We start from the raw sequence: 19943 nt of genomic DNA, 5'->3' as shown, positions 1-19943 counted from the left end.
TTCTGGTGTTTGTGGTGATTTGAACTCCCAATCTTCTTTCTTTTTTTTTTTTCTAATTCATTTACCTTCACTTACCTGCTTGCATTTCTTTTGCCTTTTGATGTTTTTCAAAAACAAATGAATGCTATGCAAAAGCTGTGTTAGTGCAATGTTTGCCCAGCAAGGTCAGGAAGATGGCAAAAGCTATCTGGCATACAGAGATGGGGGAGAAGTGCAAACAAGAGCAGTCATGCCAGGCACTTTCAGAAGCATAGCCAAACACAGGGTCAGAGAGACCAGAACAGCTAAGTGGAGTCAAAATGTCCTATCCTGAGCACAGCAGCAAGGCACAAGGGTACGCATGTGAATCATCACCAATCTCAACAGACTAAAAATATGCTTAAATTTTCCCTCATGTTGTGTTAAGAAAAAGTTTTCACATCAGATGCAAGTATTTACTTGTAAAAATTTGTCTAGCTCTCCTAAAGATCTCTCTTACTTTAGGGCATAAATAAGAGCAGGATGCAGAGGCTGGCTATTTTTCTGCTCCCTACTGGCTGCTAGTTGGCTATTTAGAAACTCATTAACTTCCTCAGCAGACCTTGACTCTAATTAGTGCCTGGACTGACCACTCTGCCCCTTTCTCCTTCACCTCTGCCCCTCAGAGCCTTCCACAATGATTAAAGGAAACCATACTCCTTTTCTACAATTTTAAAACTGGAATTTCTGGAGCTGTCAGGATCTGCATGCAACTGCTGAACTGAGTTCTGCCTTGCAGCTTACCAGGCTGTTCCAGAATTATCCAGTGTGCTTTGACACCCTAATTCTTCATGTGTACATATATCTTAAATCCTTCTCTAAGCCAGGCTCTTAGTATTTTCCTTTTCTTTGCCTTTTGTACAACAGAATCCATTTAACTGTGATTGAAGTGTCATCAGGGCCAAGTGCAGCATTCGTGCCAATCCTGTAATCTTTTTTACACCATCAATGAGGGAAATGAACAAAATGGACTCATTCCATCTCCCAAAATTATAACGTATTTTGTGTGTAGATATGTACACATACACTCCACAAAAGGAACAAAACCAATATAACAATAAATTAAAAAAAAAAGAGGACTCCTCATTTTAACTTACATTTAAATGGATGCAGTCAACAATGTTACGTTCAATAAGTATGTGAATTAAAAGAAAATCAAAATGAAAAAAATCAGAATGATAAAAGATATGATTGCAAAACATAAGCATGGTGTTACTCAGGCACTTACGAAGTTTAATGCATGTGGCCAGTTAATGCAAAATATTCTTTATTTCCTGAGTTTCTTTCAATTTCTCAGAAATATTTTTTTACATTCAGCATGTCTGTGGAATAAAACAAATGCTGCCATGCCCTGAAGCTGGTATGTTTGGATGACTGGACACAGTTACCACCACTGCACAGCCACAGGTGCACTCATATTCCAGCTCAAGCCATCCTCTTCCTATGTAACTCTAATAGTCCTTACTCACTAAAATAAGAGGAAGTATTGTTCTTGCACATGGACTATTAAAATAGTCAGTCCAAAGGCTATAAAGTAATAATGCTATCCTAACGCCTCTCTGATTACTGTAATTACTGTAAAGGACACCTAAAGACTCTTATCTTATTTCGGATATGCACACAGATCTTCCATTGGCATTACAGGAAGGCAAACTGAGGCCATCATAATTCATTATCATAATTACATATTGATGATAACCCCAGAATTTTTTTCCAAAACAATGTTTGAGAAACATTATCGCTATAACAACATAAATCCCAGCAGGAGTAAGGATGGTAATTTCCTGAAGTTACCATTGGCTACCTGTAACAAATGACATTATAATGAACAGATTTCGCAGCTTGAAGTCAGCCTGTTGAAAATAATGTGATGTTTTCATAAAGTATTGTAACAAAACATGATGCCATGAAATCCAAGCAATTGCTTACCATTATATTTAAAAGAGGCATGAGACTACAAGGTCCATGTAATGTAAGTTAGTAGCCTGTTAAAAATATTCCCATTCTGGCATCCTTACCTTGAGTAGTCACTTATTTACCAAGCGTCAGCTGCAGACATAGTCAAACAACTGATTAAATATTTCCTGAATTCTATTACTGTTTTCCTCATGATTCTCTCTATATACACTCAAACCACACTTGCTTTTTTTTCCTGGTTTCCCATATACTCATACACTCATACGCAATTCTATGTGAAGTGTCCTTTGTTGGACACAATTGTACACAATTTCCCTCATACTCTCATGCCTTATCAACAACTTTAAGACCAGTCTTTAAAAAAACATTTCTTGAATAAGCAGACATTTCCCTCCATCTTTCCAAAGAGAAAGTTTTAGTTTCTATAATTCCTGGGATAAAAAGTATCTTCGTCAAAGAATTCTGGGGCTGGGACAAAGGGAACAGATTTTTTTTCCAAAACAAGCAGTGTTTCCAGCTTTGTAAGCACAATTGATCAAAATTCAGAATTTCCATCCGAAAGAACACTGTAATCTTTCTACATTCATTCTGTGCAGAATTTGGATGGAAAGTTGAAATAACAACTCAATGAAAATACTGATATACCCATGGGATATATTCTCCCCATGGAACAGTGCATTTCTTCCTTAGCAGTTCTCATTTTAGAATACCACAAGGGCTGTAGTAACCTACAGCCTTTGGACTATTCACTGCTTTTCAAAATAGCCCTCTCTGCCAGCACTCTCAGAGCAACTGCCCTCAGAAAGACTGGAGGCTCTATGTTCTTACACGATGAAGAACGATTTGAAGAATAAATGGCAGGCTCTGTAGCCTCATTGTAAAGCAGTCTCACTGCATGCGAAGTAGCTTCATTGAAGAAAGTACTTTCTGAAAGATTAAAAAAAAACTGTTTTGCATGAAACTCAAAGATTTGTTTGGCAGATATAGATAGAGAAGCTTCCAATGCTGAATAATGATTGCAATAGGACTACCAGTTTTGCAATCCTGAAAATCACATTGAGATTCCTAAATAACTTGCATTTAAAATAGGAATTAGCCAACTAAAATATCTAGATCGTTTTTTTGTTTATTGGTTTTGTTTGTTTGTTCTTTTTTTTTAAGATATTTCGGTGTTGAGTCTCCATAGAATTAAAATTTTGGACAATAAAGTTGAAGATTTAAATAGAATAGCTATGTCATTTCAAAATTAGAGCATACTGGCTAAGAAGAAAAAGCTGTTACCATCACAGTAGCCAACCACATAAATAAACTATCGGCATGATTGATCGCAGTAGCCTTTAACTCTCATGGCTCTTTTCCCAGGCCATCTAGGACACTTTGTCCAGTATGTTAAATCTAAAAGATAATAATTATTGTAGATAACATGGCTATATATAGCATTTGGAAACAATTACGAGGGCATTACACTGTACAAAAACCATCCTGTCCACTAGTCAGGATGCTCCCAACTTTGATGTGGAGATAAGAGGGCAAGAGGAGGCTGCCCCATCTCATGCATTCTGTGCAAAATGGGAGGCAGGAACAGATCCGCATCAGGGAAGATCAGGGCAGGTCTCTTTCTACACCAAGCCATGGAAATTTCCCTGATGAAGGCAGAGTAATGAAACATCAGGGTGCAGTTTCCTTCTTTCCCCTTTGAGCACTTACAACCTCTGAGCAGCAAAACTCAGGCTGTAGGTGGTCTTCACTTCATGAGAGTATAGTTGGACCAAGGCCAAAAGGTCCAGCCTGGCTATGATTGTGCAGTAATGCAGGCAAAACAAGAACCTTTATTTCCCTGTCTTCGAATGGTAGCGACTAAAATAGCTGATAAAGTGCAAAACCATACCCAGCAACAGCCTGGTGCCAAGGAGCCGTGTTAGCTGATCATCTACCCAACACCAACTAATGTCTCCCCAGCCACAGAGACCAGCTTCACTGATGGCCTGCTTACAGTGAGAGAAGCAGAGGCAGGAGAGCAAGAGGAAATCACCACTGAAACCATGCACAGAGTGAGAGAGTGCTGGAAGGAAAGATTTACAAACAGAACTTCACACAGAGGCATAGTGTAAGCAAGTCAAGAAGTAGATACCAGACAAGTACCAGTGTTCAGAAAGGTCTGGATGACCAAACTTTTCTCACATCCAGAGTGACGTAGGCTTTGATCTAGTCTAATTTAAATTAGCAGATAATAAATTATGTACGTTACTAGTTAATTAATGTGCCCCTAATGATTCAAGGAAATTACATTTGTCTTTATACTGTGACTTGCTTGCTGTGTTGAAACAGCAACACTAAACAATCGTCACTATAGATAATGCAAATAATCTGAACAGGCCAATGAAAGGTTCAAGGAATGGGACAACACTCAGGTGAGGGTGAGACACCTTCACCAGGTTTAATAGGACTTCGTCACTTTGCTTTTCTGTCACATTGTCTGTTTACAGTACACCACTAACACCACCTCCTGGCCAGTTGGTGTCTGGAGTTAGATCTCTATAATGGTCTCTGAGGGCCTGGAAAGAAGGGCACTGCAAATATAGAAAATGTTGTCTTTGCCACATTTCATATTCATGCACCTGTGACTTCATGTGTGCCAAAATACTACACTCCCCCCAGCACACACACACTTAGATGTAAGGTGCAGGTACTTCAACTGCATTATTATTTTATTTTTCAAAGCATTTCCAGCCAGAGGTATCAGAGAAGTTAGCAAAATTAAACAATGATTCAGGTACATTTTTCCAGAGGCTGTCTGAGAAAACAAAAAAAACTGAAATAAAGGAAAAGCTTCAACAGATTTTTCAATATCTTAATTTCAGCATTTTAGACACTTGCAATATCTGTAATGGATCTTCCCTACTCAGTGATAGGAAAGAATCAGTATTCATGTTTTTTAGGTATAAAGACCACTCAAAAATGGAAAGAGTAACTATTCATTTGCTTTTAGTACAGGCAACAAATGAAAGGTTTGTCACTCATTGACTTTATCCAGCTGTTTTCGAGCACTTAAAACAAGGCTTTGACATCTTCTTGATCTTTAAAATTCCTAATATTCTCCAGGTGTGAAACATAGCATGTTAAGGACTTACCTTGGAATCTGTTCAGGAGTTATTGCTCATATACGTAAGTTGTCAAAGACACTTTCATTTTGAGATCATTTAAGACCTGACTCAAGAAAGATATCTTCTTAGCTTTGACTTTAGAGACCACATTTTTCCAGAAAGATTAACAGAATCAGTAAACTGTATTTTTGCCTTCAAATTAGCCAAGGAACACAGGGTCAACTTCTAATTTTAGCTAATCCTAGAATAAACAACCAGCAGCAGAGGCTTCTGCGACATCAGCAGCCTAACAAATCTGGAGTCTTCAGCACAGCCGGTCCTGGAGAAATCAGTACTTGGAGGAGAGCAACTCTATGAAACCTTTGGAAGGAATCAGATTGTTGTACTCCTGAGGGATTCTCATAGAAGAGAACTTCAGTGTCATGCTTACTGGAACGCTGTGTAGGAAATATTACTTGAATGTCTCTGGTGTGTTGTAAATGCAAACATTTTGCAGATCACCACAGTGCTCTGTTCAACTAGCTTGGATTGAAATGATATCTTTCTGTAGAGTGCATAATTCATTGAATTACATTAATCATTCTGTGAGCCACACTTGAAGACAGAAATAGTCATTTGAAAAGCTAGTGGATAATACAATTAAGATCATCATACAAAATGGTCTGATTGATTTTGAGCGAGTCACTGCAACACCAGCTACAGTCAAGTAGGGGAAAAAGAAAAGGTGACAACTTTATCAATCTTGGCTATCAGAGGAAATCTGTGAAAATCTCTGAAGAGCTGCAGGTGGGCAGCAACAAAATCACCTCTTGCACTTGGTATTTCAATGATCCTCCCCAAAATCCTGACTTTCAGCAGACAGTTAAAATGGAAGAACTGTTTTGATTAGTTGAATCATAAAGAAAAGAATACATGAATACCAAACTGAGTGCCTGAAGTCTCTAGACTATTGCTCTGCTTCGTCCTCACCAGAAAGAGACAGCATCATCTCTCTACTACTGTGCAGCAAGATGAATGGAAGGAAACATCTCAATGCATATCATCATTAATGTGCTGGATGCAATTTGAAGAAAATTATATCTTCCACATGGTCTGAAATCTGGTCTGTTATCCATAGGGAATCCCAGAAAGCAGCCTATTTGTAGGCTGAATGCATTAAAGACTATATCTTGTCAAATCAGGAAGAACTTTCCTTACGGCATCTGAGGGGGAAAATCCACCAAGGCACTCAGCTGATGATGGAATGTGGCTCATCAGGTCATCACTAAAAAGCTGTAAGTCCCAGTTTGAATAGTAAACTGAAAATACAGGGGATTTTGGCTCTTCAGGCAGCAAAATAGGTTTAAGTAAGAGTCCTCTGTTCCAGATATCATGGCCTTACAGTCAAGGCAAGACTCCTGCAGCTTCACAGAAGGCATTTCTTATCAAACATGTTTGCTTGGATAGCTCCTTCTCCAAGCTACCTGCAGTTTGAAGGACAGGGGGAAATTAAAAGTAGTATGGCCTGCTCAAGAGCCCTACACTGGGTTTTGACCCTCTGAGGCTCAGTTCTGTTGTTTGCAAAATAGAGATAATGGTACTAGGTTCATGATAAGCAATATTATGAACACTTTACTAGCACAGCTAGTAAACACAAGCTAATTAATACAGGTAATTTTGATACATACAGCTCTTAAAGCCACATAATTCCTTATAAGAGACCTTATAATTCTTTACATGAGAGACTGTCTCCAGGCATGATGCTATCAGCCTGCTGAAAAATCACAAACTCTTAAAAATGGGGACAACACTATTATAATGGATACAATGTGCTAAAAAAGTAGGTCTAAGAACAAACTAGCAAGATTTTGTAGCTCAGGAAACCAGAACTGTGATTCTAATCAGCAGCTGCTATTGAGAGAAGAGCAGAGGTTTTGTGCTGGATTTGAGAGGACAGCACTACAGATAGAAAAGATTATTTTCTACAGAAAACGGCTGAATTTTAATCTTAATTCTTCAAAGGATAGGAACTGCGGTGAATAGATTAACATGGACACTCCATGTTTCTATGACTATATTAATAGTCATCTTCAAAGGAAAATAACATGATAATTGTAAATACGCTGTTAGAAATAAAAAGCATTTTGGATCCTGTTTATTTGTGATCTGATTTTAAGAGTTCCTGTTCGTTAGCATGATGAAAACTTATAGTTTTACGTTGTAGTTGGGATTTACAAAGCACTCAGGCTCAGAAACTGTAGGAATAAATGAGAGTAATAGGCACCAAAAGTGTAAAGGTAGCTTTCTAGTCAGACTTTGTGGGCCACATGAATTGTGCTAATCCATTTCTAGAACCTAATTTTTACCAGCCCTTTATATATGCAATCATATCCAGATCCTACCAAGCAGCTTTGTAATTCAGCTGGCTGAGACCACTGCAGGAAGCTGGAGATGGTCTCTGTAGCTCATTTATGGTTAGTGATGTTACAGCTGGAAGGATTTCAGGCCTGAATGGACACAGACACTTCCAAGTTAGGGTTGACTTGTCTTTATCATTTTCTTTAATGCCTCAGTATTTTTCAGCCCTTCTGTAGCAAAGCACGTAGACATGGTGAGCAGCATTATTTATGGCCATCATGACCAGGTACAGGCAGAAGAACAGACAGCTACTTTAGAGTCTCTCAAAGCTGCAGCAACATAACCCAGCCCATGCTGAGAAACATGATATTGCTGCAACCCTCTCAGCGCTGGTGTCCAGAAAAAAAAAAGTATTACTGGAACAGGAGGAGCAACGGTTCCTGTGTCAGAGCAAGCTGCCAACCTGAGAAAATTAAACGAATGAATGACACAAAGAGTCCATTTTACCTTCTTTCTCGCCTTCATAAAAAAAACTTTCCCCCACCTCCAACACCACCTAAAGATCAAGACCTGTTGTTGAGATAACGCGAGCTGAAAGGCTTACAAGGTGTTATACAGCATGGCACAGCTGAGATCCAAAAAAGCACTTAGACACTTCAAAAGCCATGTAGGCCAAATTCAGGTGATTCCAGAATGCTAATCCCCAAACAACGTTAGTCCACTGAAAAACACTTAACCTTATGCTTAACAGAAAATACCTGCAGTTTTGCTCTGGCACATACAGAGGCACAGAAGCACCGATTACAGCTAAGTCTGGAAGCCAAAGTCACTCTTTCCTTAAAGCATCACTGGAGAAGACAGGCCTGGTGGTCTGAGTCCTTGCACTTCCAACCCATCGAGTGTAAAGCTCTTTTTTGCCTGAAGTGCCATGACTTACATGTAGAAGTTAGCTCTGAGCACTCAGTGAAAATGCTGAGGGCACTGTGCCAACTAGAGCAGGATCAGGCATGCATACAGGAGAGCATGCAGGGTGCTTCAGCTTCCAAGGCAAACAAAAAATAAACATGAAGCCAAGCAGAGCAACATGCCTAGGTCTCAATCCAGATGTCCGCACACAACATTCAGCCCCATTGGAGATGTCCTTGAGTATCCTCCAGGTCCTGCTCCAAAGGCTCACGAGTCTCCTACAGGTCCTGCAGCACAGTTGCAGATACCTTGGCCTCCTTACAGCTTCGATGAATGCACTACATGCGTGGTTAAAGCAAATGAATCAAGGATCTTGCAAGTTTAGGCACCTCCAGAAGAAGTGAGCAGTCCAAGGAGGGCTGTGGTTTCACATGACCAGTGCAAGTCATCAGTTCCAGTCTCACATGACCTGCTTTGCATGTCTCATGCCTTCATTAAACCAAGCCCAAAGCCCTTAACCTGAGCAACCAGTTGGCTCTGGAACAGCCCATAAAGAAATAGGTCAAACAAAACACTTACCTGAAGTGTTTTGGTGTGTAGGAAGCTCAGCTGGAAATGAATGATTTTTTCCAACAGTAGAGAATTACAGGCAAAATGTAGATGGACAAGCTTCAGAAGAATATTACTTTGAATTTGCTGGCAAAGCCAAACAGCAACAAGCATTCAAATGAACGTGATTATTTTGTTCAACCACAGTTCTGCAAGCCGTAAGATTTCCTGTTGTGAACATCAGTGGGAACACATTGAACAGCAGAATTGTGAAGGGGACGGTTCTTCAGCTGAGTGCATGCTCAGCCACATCCCAGGTGGTGCATGTCCTGGCAGCAGTGCTGCTCACTAAGCATATGGCTGCAGGTGAGCTCAAAAGTTATGAATCAGCATTGCGTAGTTATACAGGTGATACACAAGGCAATTTAGAGCAGGAGGCCGTCTCTTCCAGTGCTCCAAAATTGCATTTCAGATTTTTATGTCTCTCCCACAGCCATGTTTTCCTCTGACTTCTCATGCTTCTGGTTTGATTTTGTGCAGTTACTGAAGAATGTCAGCTACCTGAGGACTTATGGGTGCAGGGCCAGCCACATGCCACCAATGACTATTGGGAATGTATTTATTCCATAAAATGGAAAACAATACTGAAATCCACAAGGTACTTACAACTCAAGGCAACAAGTCTGCAGAGCACAGCCCACTCTAGACTTAGGATCCAGGCCAGGTTTGACTGTAGCAACTCAGTGATGCACTTCCATAACAGGACCCATTAAGTCATATCAAGCACGGTACAAATGCAGCTCCTGTGCTTCTAGACCCAGTGAGCACATCTCCACACTCGTATTGTAAATGCACTCCTTATATCAGACACAAGTAAGAATGCCAGGTTTTGGTGCATGGTTGGAAATGCTTTCACCAGCACATGACAACTTCTAGACAAATGTCATCAGGTTTCACTCCTCCTAGAGTCAGTGAAACACCTCCACTGCTTCTCATTACCCTATAAAGTCCTTCCATAAAATTAAGGAGCTCTTCAAGTTCACTGTCTTTTCCAAAACAATAAAAATTGAAAGTCACGATAACTTTTGCAGATACTAAGAGCAGAACCTCAATTTCTTCATGTAAGAATCAGACAGTAGATATTCACATGGCTTTCAATCACAACCAGAGGAACAAAGCTAGAGAGACAAGCTGCCCCTGTAGGCAAACTTCACAATAAGGCCTTCATTTGCTCTCTGACAAAATCTTTACAGATACTTAGATTGCTGAGATTATTCAATGGGCTTGGAAAGAGTCAGGGAAATGCATCAAGCCTCAATGGCCTCCTTTGCAAATTTAATGGCTTTCCTTTCTCTGTGATTCAATTACTGAGGGAAACCTAACCCTTCCCCAAGCCTTCACCTTTGATCAGATCAGGTATCCAATGCTGTACAGTTGAGGTACATTTTGTGCTTGTTTCTCATGCAAATGCAAATTGCTATAGACCAGATGGCACTTCTGCCAAATTCGTTTCATGGATTTTAGTCTGTTTTCTACCTTCCACCTAAAAGGAGTATTATGTACACGGAGATTGCTTTTCTGTGAGAAGATAATGAGAGATTTATTTTCTTTCAAAAATTACAAGATTAGATCTAGCTTGGAATAATTCCACTGAAGCCTGTAGCATTACATCAATGATTATTTTATTGCATCATTTGATTAAAATAATTATAACAATGCTAATCTGCATTTCGGATATTAGTACTGTGGTGCAGTTGGCCACTAGCATCATTTTTAACAAAGTATTTACACTAAGTGTCATCAAGGTTGGCCAAATATCTTACACTCCAAATTAGTCCCGCAAGAGCCAAGAGAACCCATCCAATCCCAAAGCTAAAGCTGATCTCTTGAGCTTGAAGAATCAGCTTGCATAGAGCTACGAGGCCTTTCTCATGTACAAAGTTGCAAGGAAAGGCATTCTTATGTAAACCTTTGCCTTGTTTATGGGCTGTATAGACTAGCTAGTGGGGTGGTTCAAAATGCTTCACCAGCTCCCAGTTCCTAGTTCCAAACCAAAAGCAGTCACACATACAAAAGCAAAAATAAATGAACATCTACAGCGTGTATATTCAGCCAGAGCTGGGAGCTGGAAATCGAATTTGGGCTTCAGTGCCTGCAGAAGTATTTGGGGTGAGACTATAAAACAGATACCTTGAGTTAAATTTTCCTTATTTTAGAATTCCTGATCAGGATAATCCCTAGCTAGAGCAAATCAAACCATTTATGAGCTTCTGTTCTTGTTCAGTGGGTTATTCATTAATTCAATTAATATAAAAACAAATCCTAACCAAGAGTGTTTATCCATTTGTACCTCTTTAAGTAATCTCATTGAATTGGTATGTGATGGCTTGTGGAACCTGACTCACAAGAACAGTGGGAGCAACCTATTTAACAAGATATTCTCTGCATTGCAATCCTTGTGATGCTTCAGATTCACGTTCAAGTTCATTATCTGAAACAAAACACAGAACTTTATGGGATTTTTAACCTTTCTTTAGGGCCTTTAGTCAGCTTGCAAGAATCAGAATTCACTCTAATTACATATAAACATTTTCACATCTTTATAGATTCATCTTCATGCTATCATTGCTGGTCAAGGGTTAGCATCCCTTTCAATGCACACTGTAGCCATAGCCATGCTTGCAAGCTGCATGGCAGTAGCTAAGATTCCTTGTGGTCTGGATTTAGGGCAGTGAATGCTCTCCTGGAGGTGGGCCCATAAATCGCACCAGTCCTTTTCTGCACAGAGCACCCACAGAAGAACTGAAGCCACATTGTTCAGTATTTCAGTTTAAGATCAGAGCTTCTTCTTCCCGCAAAAACCTTTCTACTGCATGACCCCCCTGATCCAAAAGCCACTTGGAAGAAAGCAGACTCACATTAAATTCTGCCAGAGATGCGGCAGAATTAAGCTCTTCCCACATGGAGAGCTGCACAGGAGGGGTCACCAAACTCAGCTCAGGGGAGCCCACAGGACTGGGTCCCCAAGGCAAGACCATTTTATGACCCATCATTTTTCTGCAGTCCTGCAAAAACAGCAGTATCATACCCAAGTCCTTTTTCCAGGTCTGTCACCAAAAGCTAGCACAAACAGGATGCTATGGGTCACATGAAAAATCTATGACTGTCATGTGGCAAACACACGGCATGTGTCATAGTGAAGGCAAACTGGTTTGAGTGCTCTGTACAGTGGTGAATTTTACACTGTAAAATAATGTGATATTTAGTATAGAAGTGTGATAAATATACACTTCCGTAGTGTAATATTTAACATATATTTTACAGTCCCATACACACGTAGTGTTGTGTGGTGTAGTTATATAGTACAGTGGAAATATGGAAGATCCCACCTGGACTCAGACCACACGCCTGTGAGCTTTTAGGAAAAATAAGCATATGAGATAATTTCAAAGGTGGTATATGATGCTGAAATTACTTCTGTCCATCTGCATGGCACAAAACGTCAACCTTGTCAATAAGCCATTTAAGACAGACATCTAATTCCTATAAAGATTTTGTCGCTGAATTCTAGAAGGCAGCTGTGATTTTGTCACTGCAAAAATTCTACATTTTCCTAGTAAACTTGGAAAAGAAAGAAATTACGTCAGTTATACGCCTTCTGCAGGTTTCTGTTCAGTTATTTCCATCTGTTAAAAAAAAAAAAGCCTCAACAGACTTAAAAAATCAAATACCAGCAACACAGTCCCATCTAAGGGAAGGGAATTGCTTTTCTATAACTTTTTTTTCTCCCACACTGGACAATACTGGCGGGTTGAGATTTAACCAGAGATGGGCTCCTTTTACAAGATTGCTTATATAAAGCGGAGATAACACCAGCTGGGTTCATTTGAAAGAGGACATCTTGGGAAGAGCCGGCAACGCAGCTACTGGAATAAGAGCGCAATGAAAATCTGAAATACTTAATCCCCTCCTCTCTTGTAGGTATTATACTTCATTTATTGTAGAATGCATAGGATTACAATTAGAAGGGGCTGCCACTTGTGTATGAGCTTTTTGTAAATGTATTTAGAAAGAGGATGAGTGAAAATGTTGAAATTGATTTCTTTTCTTGGGAATACTTAATGTGGAAGACTTTTTTTCTTTACCTAAATTATTATATTATTATTATTTTTAATTATAACCTATGATTATAGGTTAATTCTGACAGTGTGCTCAGTAATGGGGATATGAGGGCAGATACTGGAGAGTGTCTACACGGACAAAATACAAGCACTGCAGTCCCAGCCCCACAGGCTGCTCTGTGCTGGAGCATGTTTCTGCCCACGGGAAGCAGCTTGCAGGGCTGAGGCCTGTGGTGGAAATGTAAACTACAGCTGCGCAGGATAATTACTGCTAAACTTAGAATTTTCAGAACAGAGAAACTGTAAGGATTAAAAAAAAAACTTACAAGAAGTTAAGGCTATATACATCAGGATAGACATCAGCACTGAATAGTTTTAGCATTACATTATTAAGCACAGTATGTATATTAGTTGAGTCATATTTCTTCTAGTAATTTCTGTTGTCTTTTTTTTTCAGCTCCCATTGTTTCAATCTCATTTAATTATACTAACCTTTTAGGTTTAGACTCTTTAAGAGAACAAAAATATCCTAGAATAACTTTAAATCAGCACTAAACTGAAATAGTAAAACTGTCACAGTAGTGATCCAGTGATAATTGTGGTCCTGGAAATATATGTCCTGTTGACGCAATGAAATCGGGTGACAATATCAGCAGTGTTATTTCTCTCTGCAAGAATGACAAGTTTAAACAGTATCCAGTTTAACAGTTTCAGTTGGGAAGACAAATTCAGCTTTTTTCTCGTGTCCTCAGGTCATTGCAAGAAATGGTGGCTGTTACTATTTATCTGATGGTCATCTTGGCTCAAGCTTTTGCGGGGCCCTGCACTCCAAATAAAGCAGGTAGGATTACTCAAGTCTCCTATGCTCTTTTCTTGTACTTAAGTAGCCAAAGTGTTATTTTCCATTGATAGCTGGTTTTCTTCAGAGAGTTAAACTGTAGGTTCTGGAGAGCTAATCCTTGTATTTCTTTTATTGATTTATTTCCAGCCAGCATAGTAAAGCAAGCTCTACTAATGTCCTGCCTCCCTACAGAACTAGGCATATGCTTAATTCTTAATTTAAATAAAAATATAACCATAGTGTAATAAAGTTAAGTGTAATAGAATTCAGGTGTAAGATGACAAAGACAAGAGCAGCATTTAGAAACTGGCTGAAAAACCCAGGGTGTGTGCTGCCTCTCTTTGCTGCCCGAGCTGGGCTTTAGTCCTGACTGCAGTCTGAGTGAGTAAGGTGGGCTGAGCTTCTGAACACCACTGCCATATTTAAAAAAATAATGATTGTCATTGAAGCTGAGGCCCTAATTACACTCTGATTTCTGCCTAGATGCTCAAATGATCTGGTGCCAGACAAACCTTCAACGTAGAATTCACTAAAATTAAGAAACACGCTTTAGGAATGCGTTGGAATATGCCTCAGTAGAGAGTCTTTGCTTTGAATGTATGGCATATGTGTATATAATCATAGACTAGTGCACACTACTGCCAGTAACTTCATGGTATATCAAGTATTCAGCCCTCTACCCACTTATTTCAGTGCTCTCCCTTGCACAAGTTGTTTCTCAGAGCTGAGGACCTTCCATAGTTGTGAAATCACCAGCTCAGACCACCAGCAAAAGCAGAACAAGCCGGCATTTGTTGATTAGAAAGAAACAAGCTACTAAGGTCCCTATTTGACTTTCCCTGCATATTCCCCAAACTTCTGCAAGCACACGAAGGCTGAAAAATCAGGCTTTTATCATAAAGATGAGAGTGTCAGAAGTTTTAAAATAGACAAGTATTTCTGGGCAGAGTGTCTTTTTTTTTAAGGTAGTAATTGGTATTCTTTCTCAATTTTCAGTTCACTAGTGCTAAGTCAGTATTTCCCTTTAAATTCACATCACACCCTCAAATTCACACTGCCTGATTCTCTTTGAAAAAACGCTCAAATATTCCAACACAACAAAGCAATTAGTTATGATGTACAATATTCACTGTTGTTCTAGCAGTAAGCACACGGAAACAAATTGTTGTGCTATTAGCTATCACTGTTAACAGGGCTATGTTTCTCAGTTCATTTACTTTACTAACACTGCTAACAGAGCTAGGCTCTTTGGTACATTTTTGGATCTTAGCTTTTAACGTGGAAATTGTAAAACTTGTGTTTGCACTGGCCCCTCTAGATCAAACACCGCTACAAAAAGATGCAGATCTACTGCATCCTAACAAACAACTTCGCTGATATTATTTTACAGTGCCAGTATCATTCCACCAACAGCAGCCAGCTTTGCAGCTCTGTAATCCAACAGGACATTTCAGTGCAGCATTTCTTCACCTCACTGTCTTTGTTCCTTAATCAGCTATTCCAGAAAGATAAAAAATGTGCATGAAGTTCTGTGTTGATTAGAAGGCAAAGACAACACTCCTTCAGGGAGGACTGAATTTAACAACCCTGAGGTCAGTTCTGTGTAGCACACGCTGTTCCCATTCCCCCGCTGCTAACATTAGGGGACCTTCCAGCATATGCTCCTACCCACAGGATTTAAATCCCCGTGGAAAGCAGATGTGCAGACTTTTTGAAAGAAAGGCACTCCTGAATGTCACTCTAAGCATATTGTTTTCCTTTCAGATGTAATTCTGGTATACTGCTATCCTAGAACCATCATTACAAGAATTCCAGAGTGTCCTTACGGATGGGAGGTTAATCAGCTGGCACTTGGAGGCATTTGTTACAATGGGATCCACGACTCAGGATATTACCAATTCACAATCCCAGACCTGTCACCTAAAAATAAATCATACTGTGGGACGCAGTCAGAGGTAAGACTTTCAGATCAACATTTCTGACAGGTAACACAGCACAGCCTGAGCTGGGTTCAGGAATCAGCTGGACTCACTTGAAGAGCCTATTTGGTTCCAGTGGGCTTTAGGTACTAATGAAGGGAAGGCAATTTGGGTATCAGGTCTCTTAGATTTGGGAAAAGGAGGAATTAAATAGTTGTGTTCTGAATCTTCAGGCAAAACATACACAGGTTTAGTGTTATTAGCCTGTGTGCCTATCACCCATTTGCAGGCATACACAGCATATGAAAAGTAACAAAACCATGTTTCCTTAGGAATAGTGTTTTGTCACCAGGTTGAATCTTCATATTTCTACATGCCAGGCTGTTCCTGGTGCCTCAAATAGACACTACTGCATACATTTCTCTATTTTCCCACCTACAGTTTAAGAACCCTGTTTATCACTTCTACAACTCCATCGTCTCCAATGACTCCACAGTGATCGTGAAGAGCCAGCCTGTGAATTACTCATTCACCTGCACGTACAATGCCAACTACTTGGTGAACCAGGCTGCCTTCGACCAAAGGTAAGTCTTGGTCTGGCAGTGGGGCTCACCTCTTTTTCAACCCCAGGTTTCTCTCATACAGAGCTATGTGGTTTTCATGTCCCTAGGGTGGCCACCGTCCATGTGAAGAATGGGAGCTCTGGCTCATTTGAAAGTCAGTTATCTCTCAACTTCTACTCTGTAAGTGCTCTTTGCCACCCAGCTTTTTGCCTTCACCTTCCACAAACTTCAGCAGGAAAAAGGGCTGCTGCTCCTGACTTCTGCATGTCACGGAGCATATTACCAGCCTGCAGCAGATCATTACAGCGGGGTTTGTACGGGTCCTTGTTTCCACTGATTAACAGGGATATAACTTAAACAGAACAGAGCAGACACATGCCAACTGTTCGTTTAATTCCTCCACACAAGGCAGCTTTTTCTGCTGAGTGGTACATTTCTAACATGCTGACAAGTTTTGTAAAGAAAAAAGCAAAACTTGTTTGCAGTCGCACTCAAAGAGCAGCAGCGTGCACCTACAGACGCTGCCACTATGACATTGTCTCTATAAGAAAAGAAAAACTCCATGCATCTCCCTTGCGGCCTGCTTCCTTGTCCTCTCATCTGGCAGACATTTCATGTTCCCCAGAGATCCCACTGGAATTTTGCTTCCAGCATTTGTCCCTGGATATCAGGCCAATCTTTTGAAGCATTCACCTCCTCTCCACAGCTACTTTGTGCTGCTCCTGATCTTTTTTTTCCCCACCAAAGCACACTCTAAAGCACCAAAGCAGCTAGAAAAAGCACAGCTACTTCACTCAATTACCCCCCACTGTGACCAGCCCCATTCCCTCCCCATACAGTCATCTCCCGTGTCCCACTCCCACCCGCTTCTCCCAGCAGCTCTGGTTCACAGGGGCAGCAGCAGAAGGCCTACTTCCCACTCATGTTCTCATTCCACGCATCCCACATCCCAATCAGCAGCAAATTCTGTCACGTATTACTACGATGAGCCAAACATCAACAAAATTGCAATAATCCTACTACTAAACACAGATTTTGGAGCTTGCAGGTAGCAATTACCCAGACTTCTGGAGTCCACCTCTCCAGAGCTGTCTGAAGTTGCCATGTGCCTCTGCTTTGCATGGTTCTCGTAACATATGATGCCTTTTCTTCTTTTTCTTTCAAAGAATGCTAAGTTTTCAAGTATAAAAGAAGCCCCTTTTGTCGTCGAAACATCAGAAATTGGTTCTGACATATTTGCTGGAGTGGAAGCTAAGGGCTTAAGTGACAGGTAGGTGAAGAAAGGAGTGACAATAAGTCGGCAATTGGGATGCTGTGTGCCGATCTGGTCCTTGTGCCTCCCCAGGTTCAAAGTTGTTCTCAACAACTGCTGGGCAACGCCCTCCTCGGAGTACTTCTACCAGGTGCACTGGCCTCTGATCACCAAGGGGTAGGTGCTGAGCCTGGGGAGCTGCCCTGCTGCTTCCCAAGCACGTGAAAGCAGGAAGGTGGCCCACAGCTGGGGAAATGCCTTCACCAGAGTGTGACCTCAGGACACGATTCTCACATCAAGCTCTGACATTTCTCCACACACAACCAATACAGGTGCGCCTCGGACTACTCCATCATTGTCCACGAGAATGGGAAAACAAACCGAGCGACATTTCAGTTTAATGCCTTCCGATTCCAAAACATCCCCAAGCTGTCCAAGGTCTGGCTGCACTGCGAGACGCACGTCTGTGACAGCGAGAAGTTTTCCTGCCCCGTGGTAAGGCCTCCCTCCAAGGGAAACACACGGAGCTAAATTCAGTGGGTGACCTAGGGGCACGCCAGGTGGGGAGCAGGCATTAGATGGAGCCATCACAATGCATTAACCCGAGTGGTGGGCTGTGCACCCTGATCTCTGTCATGCCATGGGTACTATGTGCAGTGTTGGGCAATTTGTTTGGAGGTATTGAGAAATAATGTAGTCATTTAAAACCTCAGTTTTTGTCAACATTGCAGCCTAGGCTTTTGTTTGGCAAACAGCTACAGCTAAACAAAAGCCTGAAAAAATAGGAGAAAGTAGAGCATTTGCCATTTTACCATACATCTCAGTGCTGAGGGCAACCTAGCTCAAAGCATGCCTCTGCTCAAACAAAACCTCCCAGTCCTCCTTCCTGGGGGAATTTCCTCTCTGATACCCACAGCAAGTTACTGCTCTTGGAGCTGTCCTGTTCTGCGGGAAATACATAAATGGTCACTGGAGCAGGAACACTGGCATCACAGAGCAGGTTTCTACAGCCTTAGGTAGAAAAATGCAGTTGGTGTGTGGTCTGCTCTAATTAAGGCTGAACCAAGCAAGGCATAACCACAGTTACCACATGCCAAGGTTATAAAAATGCCCACAGCTGGGGACCTGCAAAGGTTAGGAAATGGACAAGGACCTTTAACCTAGTGAGCACTGCCTCCGATACAGACCTTGTCAGCTGTGATGGGAGACATTAGTCCTGAAGATGAGCTGTATGGAAGGGATTTGGTGCTTTCTCTTCATATCCAATGAACAATAATTACAGTTTGCAATAAACAACAACAGAAGTCTTCACAGAGGTCAGGGGTTAAATAGATGGAGCTCAGCTACTTCCTTCCTCCTTGACAAGAGGCTTGTTTACAGCTGCATGGAAAAGGCAGCCCACTGACAGCCACTGTACAGGCTGTGGCACACCAAAATCCTCATCCAATGCACAGCAAAGGCTTTCCTTGAACACCAAAAAGTCCCAGTGATTACAGGAAAATAAAAAAAAACAATGGTCCCTAGAAAACATGCAGCAAAATTGATACAGATTTCATTTACTTGGTTGGAAACATAAGAATTGGGTTTAGATGTATATATACATAGGTTAATTTTGGGAGGTATACATGGCTTTCTCTCTGATTTCTTGAGACATGTGACAAACGAAAACAGCGCATGGAACAAACCGGAGGTGTTTTAGTGGCGGAGATCTCTGTGCGCAGTAAGTGCCTGGGTTCCTGGGGTGGTTCTCCCTTTGGGAAGCAGCGAATGGGGGAGCAGCCAGCAGCTCACAGCACAGGAGCAAGCACAGAACTGCTCCCCTGTGAGAGCAGGAGTCTTGAACAGAAGTTGGTCCCCTCCAGGTTCAGGGTTGTGACAGATTTGCTCGGTGAAACTCTCCTCATTTACAAAGCGAGTAAATGCACCTATCTGGCATTAATGAAAAATGGCCACACCACTTCCACAGCAAGTTAGCAATGTAAATCCTGTTCACCCCCATTTGACCTCAGCAACAGCCCAGACAAACTCTGATGGGATGCGTGTGACTGGGAGAGAAGCCAGGCTTAGGAGCAGCAGGAAAGCAGCACTGAGGCTTTCTTTGCACTTCTAGCGGGTTCTTCAGCATAACCAGAAATCCAGCAGGTCAACCCCACATGCCCGTTGCTCCTCGCAAGGCGAACAGCCATCAATTCTTCCCATTACAAAGCAAAGTGTTTTACTTCCAGCTGCTGCCTCCTGGCGGCAGGAATTTCTCCCTGAGCTAGTTTGATTCTGCAGACCCCTCACAGCTTTTGATACGAGTCCTTGGAACAATGTATGCCTAAATCATGCCTTCACGAAAGCCCCTTATACTGGTTTCACAACTACATCCACACCATTCTGCCAACGTAAATTAAAGATACATATAGAGTGGTAT

At 41.2% G+C, this 19943-nt stretch overlaps 1 protein-coding gene and 1 long non-coding RNA gene across 2 annotated transcripts; one reads left to right on the top strand and one right to left on the bottom strand.

Moving 5' to 3' along the window:
• On the bottom strand, positions 4626-8760 carry LOC110399959. The gene is made up of 2 exons (XR_002439493.1): positions 8135-8760; positions 4626-7839 (listed from the first exon to the last, which is right to left on the bottom strand). It is a non-coding gene; the product is annotated as an uncharacterized LOC110399959 (long non-coding RNA).
• Positions 13162-19307, top strand: TECTB (tectorin beta). Its single transcript, XM_021399472.1, has 7 exons — positions 13162-13793; positions 15558-15748; positions 16154-16296; positions 16383-16455; positions 17442-17545; positions 17621-17704; positions 17860-19307. The coding sequence occupies exons 1-7, from the start codon at positions 13718-13720 to the stop codon at positions 18056-18058; spliced, it is 870 nt and encodes a 289-aa protein (XP_021255147.1). The 5' UTR covers positions 13162-13717; the 3' UTR covers positions 18059-19307.

The sequence above is a fragment of the Numida meleagris genome, chromosome 5 (genome assembly GCF_002078875.1).
Source record: "Numida meleagris isolate 19003 breed g44 Domestic line chromosome 5, NumMel1.0, whole genome shotgun sequence".
Lineage (NCBI taxonomy): Eukaryota > Metazoa > Chordata > Aves > Galliformes > Numididae > Numida > Numida meleagris.
Note: the sequence above shows the minus strand (reverse complement) of the source record. Positions and strands in the feature narration are given on the sequence as shown.